The sequence below is a fragment of the Diceros bicornis genome, chromosome 4 (assembly GCF_020826845.1).
Source record: "Diceros bicornis minor isolate mBicDic1 chromosome 4, mDicBic1.mat.cur, whole genome shotgun sequence".
NCBI lineage: Eukaryota > Metazoa > Chordata > Mammalia > Perissodactyla > Rhinocerotidae > Diceros > Diceros bicornis.
Genome location: NC_080743.1, coordinates 69,827,265 through 69,838,375, shown reverse-complemented (window position 1 = coordinate 69,838,375; position 11,111 = coordinate 69,827,265). Strand labels below are relative to the sequence as shown.

The 11,111-nt window shown below is 39.0% G+C and overlaps 1 protein-coding gene across 1 annotated transcript in view; it reads left to right on the top strand.

The window, feature by feature from the left end:
• The first annotated feature begins 3,384 nt into the window (after positions 1-3,384).
• Positions 3,385-11,111, top strand: part of RGS5 (regulator of G protein signaling 5) — a 49,439-nt gene continuing 41,712 nt past the window's right edge. Inside the window, exon 1 of the mRNA XM_058539710.1 lies at positions 3,385-3,566. Coding sequence (XP_058395693.1) covers positions 3,523-3,566 — 44 coding nt within the window. The 5' untranslated portion in view covers positions 3,385-3,522. The remainder of the gene's footprint in view (positions 3,567-11,111) is intronic.

The following is an 11,111-nucleotide window of genomic DNA, read 5'->3' as shown; positions in this document are numbered from 1 at the left end:
GGGAGATTCATCATAGGTGGATGCCTGTTCACCATCCACCACACAGTCCCAGAGGTCCTCAGATCGGAAGTTCTCCCCATGGTGTGCCATCACTGACTGTAAAATGTACCTCAATAAATGTGTTAATAATAGCTAAATAAGTTGATACGTGATTCAGTTAAGAAAATGAATTAGAAATGAATCAGAGCAGTTGTGGGGGGGAGAGAGTGTGGAGAGAGCTTTCATCTGGTGAAAACTCTCCATTACTCCCACTACTTCCAGCTCCAGAGCTAATTCCTGCCCTCTGTAGTGTCTAGCATTTTGGAGTCTGAACCCCTGCAGCATCCTGCAAGGCAAATGGATACTTCTTTGGGATGTTCGCTTGCTTCTTTAGTTTTTACCTCTTTCACCTTTCATAAAGAGATTGAAACCACTCAGAACGTGACGGCCTATTTCCCTTTCTCTATGTCATTATAGCTTTATACCTTCTTCATACATTTACTATCATTTTGAGGGATGTTCAGGAGGGAAAAGAGAAAAAAAATAGTTCAATGTATTTTAAAAAGAACTTCAAATTTATTTTACATGAGTGTGATGGTTAATTTTATGTGTCAACTTGTCTGGGTCACAGAGTGTCCAGATGCTTGGTTAAACATTATCCTGGGTGTGGCTGGGAGGGTCTGTCTGGATAAGGTTAACAATTGAATTGGTAGACTAAGTAAAGGTGATTGCCCTCCCCAATGTGGGTGGGCCTCATTCAATCCGTTGAAGGCCGGAATAGAACAGAAAGGCTGAGGAAGGGACGATTCATTCTCTCTCTTTGCCTGACTATCTTTACTAGGACATGGGTCTTCTCCTGCCTTCAGATTTGGACTCAGACTGGAACTTACACCACCAGTTCTGCTTTTTGAGCCTTTGGACTAGGACTGTATACCATTGGCTCTCCTGTGCCTCCAGCTTGCTGACTGCAGATCTTGGAACTTCCAAGCCTCCATAATTGTGTTGAAGTGGAATACCTAAGAGTTACTGTTAATATTCAGCAAGAACATGGTTACCCTTCAACCTTGTTCCCAACACAGACACAGATGAAAATAAGTTAACTCATGCATCATTATAAGCTTGTTATTTGCTGTTTTCTTGTTTGACCTGAGGAGTGACTCAAGGGTCACAATGATTTATGAGTTTGTTTTGCAGAAGAAAAAGAATGCCGTTAAGGAAGTTACAACCACCAGATAACCAGCCCCCAGCTGCTGCTGATGCCCAGAAATGTGGTTGCCCAAGGGCTTATCTGGAGTGAAAGAAACACGGACTTCCCCTTTGTTTCTCTGAAACTCCTCCTCCCAAGCCCCTTAGCTCTATAAAGACCCTCTGCTTTCTTCTTTTGTTAAGGCGTATTTGAGAGAGCCTATCCTCCTGCCTTCTCATTTTGGCCAATTCGAATAAAAGTTTCTCTACCTCCAATCACCAGTGTCTCAGTGATTGGCTTACTGCACATCAGGCACACAAACTTCAGACTAAGAGGTTTCGTATCAACGTGAGCCAATTCCTTATAATAAATCTCTGACTAATACAATGAGCATGCTCTTTTACATGCTCTCTGGCTATCTCATCCTTAGAAAAGTTTTAAAAACAAATATATGCTGGATTAATATTTATTTCTATTGCATTTTGCATTTTTTTGCATTTTGGGTTCTAGCCCATCTTTTAGTATGATTGAGAAAATTTTGACTCTTTAAATCTCTACCCATCTTCTGAACTCTTCTGAACAGTCAGAAACCTGCTTTGATCTTCAGCCCTGGCCAAGACATTATCCTCCATGATTCTACATTAATTTGGGTTTTTTCCATAATATTCTTTCCTCAAGGCCCCTTGGGTTCAAACAGTAATTAGGCTCTTACCCCAAGGAGTCTCCTCTGCTAGTTTTATATTCCCACTATGAGACTCAATAGTCAACAACAGTGTTCAAATCTCTATAAACAACAACTGTTCCATCACTTGGATTAATTGATTTGCTGGTGTTTATGCAGCCAGTAAATGGCAGAACTTGGACAGCTGCATTTAGCTTAAGCAATATTTGTAAATGTCTATGTGCCTGATGTTGTGCTAAGTGCTAGAGGTACAAAGGTGAATAGGACAGGGTTCCTTGTTAAATATTATGGTACAGAGCCATGGCTTTCAAACCTTTTTGATTATGACTTACAGTAAGAAATGCTGTTTATGTAATGACCCTGTTTAGACATACATGTTGATAATTAAAGCAAAAATTTCGGAAAACAATGTTTAAATTTCTTCATGCAATGCATGTGAATATTTGCCTGTTATATTCTATTTATTTAACTTAAAACATCAGGTCATAATACACTATATTGACTTTACAAGCTAATAACAAGCGTTGATCAACAGTTTAAAACAAATAATTTCAGATAATAGGGAACATTATGAGAATCATCTTTAATTCCAAATTTAGAGCTTTTCTTACAGATTATGTGATGCTGCATATTTTTAGCTTGGACACATGCCTACCCCTTAGGCATCTGCATTTACATATTAATTTATCAGCCTCTTAGGTCCTGACAGGATGAGACACAAGTCAGCTAAATTTTGGTGGTAAAAATCCTTGAGTGATAGGAGGCAGGAAAAGATTGAAGAGGAAGGGAAGACAAGCCTAGCCAAGGATGGATGGGTGGGTGGGTGGGCATCCAAATAATTACCTCACCTAGTCATCAAAGTCAGGAATAATCAGAAGACCACTTACAGAATTTGGGGTATTTGGGGGGTATTATCTAGTGGATAGAATCATGTAGTGTAGTTAGTCTCTTCCATTATTCAGCTCAGGGGTTATTTTCTCCCCCAAATCTTCTCTGGTGGCCCTTGAAAGCTCACAGCACCTTGAGCCTGCCTCCTTCACTTCTCTACATTGTATTGATGTGATGTTTGTGAGTCTTGAGAGCAGGGAGTGCCTCTTTCTTCTCTGAACTCCTAGCATCCAGCAGAGTGCCTGGCATGTGCTAGGTACTCATGTACACGCTCTGTGGACTTCTCTAAATCTGTTTCCTCCACTGTGTAACAAAGTTGAGCTAAATGATCTCCAAGGGCCCTTGCAGTCCTGACAGTCTACAACTTCGGCAGATCTGAAGTAGCCCAAGGCACTCTGCTTTATAACAAAGCCCACATCTTCACTGTGGTGGGCTCAAGATTACGAGTTAAAACATGAATGACCTGTGCACAGTTTAGGGCCTAACCCTGCCCTGGCAGAACAAGCAACCAGTGTTCTGATAAGAGCAGCTGAAAGCCTGATGCTGCAGCAGCGCCTGCAGCAGAGAAAAGATTCCAGCCTCCACCTCCCACACAAGTGCTGCTGCTCTCCAGCCTGCAATTTCCTCTAAGGCTCGGGATTGGTCCGGAGAGCGACAGAGGGCCGGGAAAGACCTCTATATATTCCTCAGAGGGAAAGGCAGTCCCAGATAGTTTTGAAGTTTTCTAAGACTCGCTCTGCTGTTAAGAATTTGCGCTCAAAGCTGAGGAGCTGAGCCACTTGCCAAAATGTGCAAAGGACTTGCAGCTTTGCCCCACTCATGCCTGGAAAGGTGAGAACTGAGTTATTTTGGCTTAAGAGATGGAGATAAGGAGAATCTTTACTCAGGGGAGGATACCCAGAGGCAATAGAGGGCCATTGTCTTCTGTGGTGAAACAGGTGTAACAGGTGCTTGACAGTAGACTGGGAATTGTCTCTTTGTTAACACGGAGGTTTTGAAAGATCTGAGCTAGGAGACTGATTCAACATGGGATATTTCATACATCTTTTAATATCCAGAACATTTCCTCTGAGGAGATGCCTATTCTATAGGTGCTTGTTCAGAGTCAAAAGTGTATGGTTAAGAATATGAATTCCAACATCAACCTGCCTGGGTTTGAATCCTGACTCCACTACTTATTATGTGTGTGATATGGGGCAATTTATTTAATCTCTTTATATCTCAGTTTCCTTATCTGTAAAATGGAGATATTCAGAGTATCTACCTCTCAGGCTGGTTATGAGGATTGAATGAATTACTGTACATGAAAAGCTCAGGGCACTGTCTGGCTCATATTAAAACCACATAAATGTTAACCTTCATTAATGTCCGTGGACTGGGAGAGGATGAAGGTTTGCAATGAGGCAGAGAGAATTTCTTATTGTTCTTTGTATCTTGATCCCATTAGATAGAGGTAGCTGGATTGCTGGACAGAAGAAAGCCTTTGGAACACAGAGGTTATTTATTAGCTAGCATTCTTTTTTAGATAAATGGAAGAACACCTTTGAGGCTCCAGGTTGTCCTTAGGCTGGACAATATTCTGGAGGGAATCCTAAGTATCTAGGCTAAGAAAACAGAACAAATATCTGACTTGTTGGAAAATTTAACCCAGTAATCCTACCTGATGCAGAGACATAGAGATGTTTCTCCTCATCTTATTTCTTAAGAATGGATTTGATTAAATTTGGTTTGAGCCTTCATTATTTAAAATAAATAAAGGTGACCCTTGTGCAACCTAACTCCATCCTTAAAGGCACTGGCAATGTTTGCCTAAGAAGATTGTGTTGTTCAACGGGCCATCTATGACTTCTGTCTCTGACAAGCTCAGGTCTTCTTTTTGATGACTTTAACCCTAGAAATAACCTCAAAATGACTTTTAAAGAGATAATATTATAGCAAAGGAATTTATGTCCAACAATACTGTCTAGTGACTGAAAATAAAACCTACCCTTATCTGTCAAAAGCACAGATTATTTTTAAAAGATGCACATAAAAGAAACTCATAGTAGTTAAGTAATAGTAGTTACAGTGTAACTATGGGGGCAATATTGACCAACCTTGGGGAAGGGGACAAGATTTAATGCTGGATACTATTTATTGCTATCAGCCTATCCTTCCCTCTCTAGAAAACCTGAGCCACAGGGAGAACAGAAGGAGGTGAAAGGCACCCAAGGTTCCTTGAATATGAGATGATGCATAATTATTTCCTTTTCCATTTTTGCAACTATGAGAAATGCAGTTTGACTTTCACAACAACTTTAACGGATGCCTTTAGCCACTTATTATTTGAAATTGTTATGTATTTTCATGTAGTAGATAAACCTTACCTCATTAATTGGTGAACAATTGATTCTAGAATGATTGTAACATCATTCTGCTGGGCATTTTGTGATCCCATAACACACTGCCTGGCATTTAGTGAATAATCAATAAATGTTTGTTCAAAGTTTGGCATTGTTACTAATTTTGCCCTATATGTTCTTGTAAGTATGTATAGTGTTTACTAAGATACATGGATGAACATTTCTTTCATTGATTCCTATTACTGTTTTATATCTGATTCACTGTCAACATTAATATTGAATCGCTTTTTGTCCCTTTTGATGCACAGCAGATTCTTCTGCTCTAGGATATAACTAATGTTCATGTGGAATATTATAGAGTGGCCAAAGAGCAAGCTATTTTGCCTAGACAGCCTGAAACCTTTAATTTACTGGCAGGTGGTAGAATCCTGCAGTTATTGTCTCCTATTACGTATTATTTTTCTTGATCTCGTACCATTGCAAATAAAGTCATATTTCCAATTACAATGCTGCCTGAGAGGAATGTTTTGGAGAAATGGAATTGTGGAGCTGTGGAGCTGCTAGCACACACTCAAGGAAAGAATCCTATGTATTCTAAGGGAACAATGATACTTGAGTACATGCTTCCAAACCCGCCTTCCCTGGCTCTACTCTCTGCCTCTCACCTCCCTCATCCCCACAGGCTCCTCCCCTTTTCATTTCTTCTCTCCAAGCTACAGAAGGAACATGGGTATGCCTCAATGCTTAGATAAAGATATTTTGAAAACCATATAAAATAAATTAGGCCAACATATATGCATTACAAAACAAACTGTTTTTAATGGAAAGATCTGCTGAAGAGTTAAATTGCAACTTCTCTATGCATTGGAAATAGAATTCAGTTATAAAAATCTGATTAACGTATCATTTATCAGAGTAGAAACAGTACTGGTTAAGGAGTAAAGAGAAGACTCAGCTTTGTCATTACGTAATTTGTGTCCATGAGCAAGTTATTTCACACTTTCCTAGGATTTCATTTTCTTATTTAGTAAATGAAAGTTGAATTAGTTGTTCTCTAACGTCCTTTCCAATTATAACACAGTTTAAATGAAACAAGATGCACCTGGTTTCAGTGACTAGCGAGAGATGCAATTAAAGGGAAATTTTTCTTAATTTATTTCCCTCTAAAAGTTTGGGGGCAGAAAAGAGTCGATTATGAAAAATCATCAAGAACCCAGCCGTGTTCTGATGGCATGGCTGTGGCAGAAGCAACCTAATCAGTGATTCCAACACTGATTTACAAGAAATCAAAATTTACTTCATGTAAGGGAAGCTTTAATCCTAGAAAATAGTCCTTTCTCAATGTTTAGGGTAGCATTAAGCCAGAGTCAACTTTGACGTACTTGTAGAAACTATTCTTGTTTTACTTAGATTTTTGAGACTATTCTCATTAAAACTGTAAATTGACCTCACATATTTTTATATATTTAAAGAGACCAATAATCCAAACATTTGAACCACAAATGGCCACCACCCCAGAATTTCTGCCCTGTGGCCTATTGAAACCTGTGCTGTATGGGTGGGAATCTTAGAGTCAATAGAAAAGGAAAGAGTTGAGTCCATGGAAAGTCTTATTTGTACCAGTGATTTTCAACTTAGAATTTTAGGTATCTTTTGAAAATCATTTTATTTTTGGAGTTTCTTGAATTTCTCTGAACAAGTTTAATTTTTAAAGTAAACATTGCACTTTGGAAAAAGATGGAAGTGTTCTGAAATAAAAAATGTTATTATGATTCCCCCAAAGTTGCTACCATAATATGAAGCAACCAGTGTGATGATTATTATTTTTGTCCATCAGTGTTAACTAGTCCTGATACCAAGTTCACAGTCTTTGCTAAACGAAAAAGGGGGTAAAGGAGTAATGAAGACAGCTTCTGACAAAGAATTTTCCCTGGGATATTAATAAAGTGTCACAAGCCCTTAGCTCTGTGGGTGTCTGGTATAGATCTGGTTTCTGTTAAGATTGTAAAGGCTGCTAGTGTCGGAATGTGTTTAATCCACAGTTCACACAAGGGCTTCCGGCCATCTTAAGTGTGTGGCAATGCTGGGAATTTTAGGAGCTACAGAAGGTAAATAAGGGAGGTGATGTTTTGGTTTTTTATTTATTATTATTTTACTAAAAATTCCATTTCCCCCCATTGTCTCTGATTTATGTGGGTCTAGGATTAGAAAATTTAGAATAGAAAGTCCCCTTATAAGCAGGACCACCGATCAATGAATCTTTTAAGGTTGTTAAACCAATGGAAGCCAGAGTGGGCCAAGGCTCCTGGGTCTGCAGGATTAAGTAAATACAGCTTTTTCCAAAGGCATGAGCACATCCTTGGGCCAACTGTAGAGAAAAGAAAAGTACCAAGTGAGTTAAGACTGTGGCAATTAACTTGAACAAATCATAGCTCAGTCAGAATGGATACAAGATCATCAAAGGAGTCTAACGAGATAGTTGCAGAGCCTCTAGTTGGGTTCAGTATCATGCTTTGTGGGAATAAGTGTAAATTTGAAGCTTGCTATTGCTGATAGCCTTGTGATATAGTTGCAAATATTTCGATGAAACTCTGTAATGTTAAGAAGGTGAATGGACTACTTAATAAAACTGGGGAGGGGGAGTCATTAAGAAAAACTTTGTTTCAATTCTTATTGATGAAACAATTTTGATTATTTGTCTGGATTGCCTTTCAAACCTCCATATTTGCCTTAGGCAAAAGGATGAAAAACCTCTCAAGGAAATTTCAGCTCAGTTAATAAACAAGAAGGAATTAGTGTGTTGAGATCCACTATGTAGCAAGAAATGTACAAAAATGGGAGGAGTAGGTGGAAGCTCATAGAGCTTTTGGTAGTCAGGGAAAGCGTTACAAGAAGTTACAGGAGGTGATGCCCAAGTAATGTTTACCAACGAAGCCTGAAAAGACAGAGGAGTTAGCCAGGTCTAGATAGAAAGAGGAGAGAGAGAAGGAAGGCATTCCAGGCCAAGAGGGGCAGGCCTGCATGTGCAAAGGCATGGAGGTGACAGGGCCCAGCGAGTTTGGCTGATGTGATGACATCTTTGTACAATCCATATTATCTCTCCAAAGCAAACAAGGAGGGAATTTTGAATTTCTAATCAGTTAACCTCCTGTGCCTAAGGAATTCAATCACTAAAAAGACAATCTGTACTTGGCACATAGTAGGCACTTAATTAGTATTTTGTCAAAAGAATGCACAAATAAATTTACAGCATGTGGAGACAGGCCTGCTTCCAGGTTGGCCTAGTGCTTTTTCTGCTTCCAAAGGGATTGAGAGGAGCCATATCAGTGATATTTTAGGCTATGACGGGTGAAAGAGTGTATGTTGCAAAATAAAGAGGATTCTTGCTGGGAAGAGTGGGAGTGGGAGTAGGAGGGAAAGAAAGGTGGAGAACTTCCAGCATTTCTATAATTTCATCAGTAAAACCTTGTTACAGATGTGAGTCTTTTTTGTTTCTAATGATGGTAGCACTTTGGTAGCTGTTGGGGAGCCTCACAAAATTGTCTATCACTTTGGCTATTTCTCATGCATTTCCTATTGCAGCTTCTTTAATAAATTACATTCTGTATTCTAACTAGTTGCTTCTTCCTAGTCTTTCTTCCATTTAGTCTGGGCTGTGTTGAATCACCAGATATCAATTCAAAACACTTTCAGATCCCAGCATCTTAAGTTTGGAAGGATCCCTGAAAGGTTATCTAACTTGTTTCTCTTTCTCTAGCAAAGACTACACTCTGTTATGGGATAGATGAGACCTAGGGAGAGAGTTTATGTCTCTGGGGCCAGTGTTAATGGCTTTTGTCTGTCCTGCTGGCCGGAAAGCAAAGGAACTAAACTTTAATTAGTTCAGTCAGGATCAATCAGTAGTAAGAGGAACCAGAATATGGCTGGAGGCCAGAAGATAGCAGGTTCCTATCTCTTTCTTCCTTTCAAGTTCTAATCAGTTCTCAGATAACACTGGATCTGCACCATATTTTAAAGGCTGAGTCACCCAGAGATAGTGAAAGCCTGATTGTTTTGACTGCCTGGAGAAAGTAACTCCTAAGGTTACACATGATAGGAATATTAAAGAAAACCCAGAGTAAGGAAGGATGTAAGTTCACAATCTATCCCCTCCCTTAACATCAGCAATGGAGTGGAAACTCCACCTCTGTTACTTCCTAGCTGTGCCAATTTAGGAAAATCACTAAACCTCTCTGAGCCTCATTTCCTCATCTGTAAATAAGGATATTGAGCTTGTTGAGGAGAGATTCTATAAGAAATAAATAAAGTAATGTTCATAAGGTGACTAGTTTTTAGTAGGTGCACCCCTATGAAATAATTAATTTCCTTTCATTCTTCTTTTCTTCTTTATAGGTAGTCAGGAAAACATTTAAGTCTCAATTATGTGGCAAGGCCTCAGATAAAACTTATTTCTTTTCACTTTCCTCATCATATCTTCATCTTTTTTTAAATAATAAAGATGAATTTTTAAAATAGTTGAGTATTGTCTTTGAATCCATAATTCTCTCAGCAGGTATCTCTTTTTAAAAAATATACCAACTCTACAAAACATTAAAAGACATTAAAAACCATAATTATACTTAAAAATTAACAATCCTTTAATATCAGTAAATATCCAGTAAGCATCCGGATATGCTCAATGGTCTTTTTGCAGTGGGATTATTTGAATCAAGATCCAAATGAAGGTCACCTATTTTTTTTTTTTACTATTATTGAATGTTATTATTATTAGATTGATGAACACTAGCCGTTGATCCAGTGTGCTTTCTACAAGTAATTAGGCTCCAGTTATGTAAAAGCACTTCTTGCAAATGCACTTAAGGACCCCTAGAGACTGAGAGACCCGTGCTTTTATCTGACGGGGAGATGTTAGCAAACTTAATTTGGAGTGGTTTAACGGAGCAAGTGTGGTGAGGCGCCCACATTTCACAAACACTGACCTGAGGGATTTGTCTCCCGTACCCTTTCAAGTCTCTTCACTAGCTGCAGAAAGCCTCTCACCCAGCCTCCCACTGACCTCTCTACATCAAATCACGTTTACTAAGCTCCTACTGCATACAGCACACAGTGCCGGGAGCTGGAAGCCACTGGGGCACAGATCCCTTTTCTGCTCCTTGACTTCTCGGCAGTGAAAGCACTAAGCCCTCCTCCCTGAACTGCTGAACTGGTTCACATGCAATCACCCTACACCCAAGATGGAAAGGGTATCCCCAAATCTCCGTCCAGGTGCGGATACCACAGAAACCTTAGGGTCACACATTGAGATTGGTTGAGAGTCTCTTAAATCTCTCCTTAGCACTAGGCTTCCTGTCTCTTGTTTCTTTTTTTCTTGCAATTTATTTGTAGAACACAGAATTTTTAGAAAAAAATTCTTAGAAAAGGTACTGAGTGGGGAACACAAGTGTCCCAAGCTGTACCCTTGGCTTCTACTAGCTAGAAGAGGGTGAGTTGTGAGTCAGTTGCCCTCACCAGGCCTCATTATCATCTTTGTAAAAGGTGATGAATCAATTGTATGATCCTTTACATTCCTTCCTGATCTACTTTATTGTTCTTAATTTGGACACCATATTTTTTGAGGAAAGATTGCATTTTCATTCTAATTTTGCATCTCATCCCAAGTCCTACAGGAAGGCCAAGGAACTAACTTCTGGATATAGCTTGAAAGCAGCAATCAATTAAAAATGTGCAGTTTTCTTCCAGTCACTTTGGATCTCAATGGACTAAATGAAGAACCCCATATTTCTTAAAAATATTTGTGACAAATTCAGAATAAACTCCCAATTTGTGAAACATATATATTTGTATGCAGTGGAAAGTGACTTTTTTTATTTTGGTGAATTCCATGAAAGGAAAAGATGGTCTCAGTTTCTTATAAAATTCGAGGGTGAATTGATAGGTTCAAAGATCATGGATTGTAACAGTCTATCGTTCTTGTACTTTGTTTACAATTAATGTAGTGCTCTCTTATCTCAAGAGTGTACATTCCTCTAGGGCA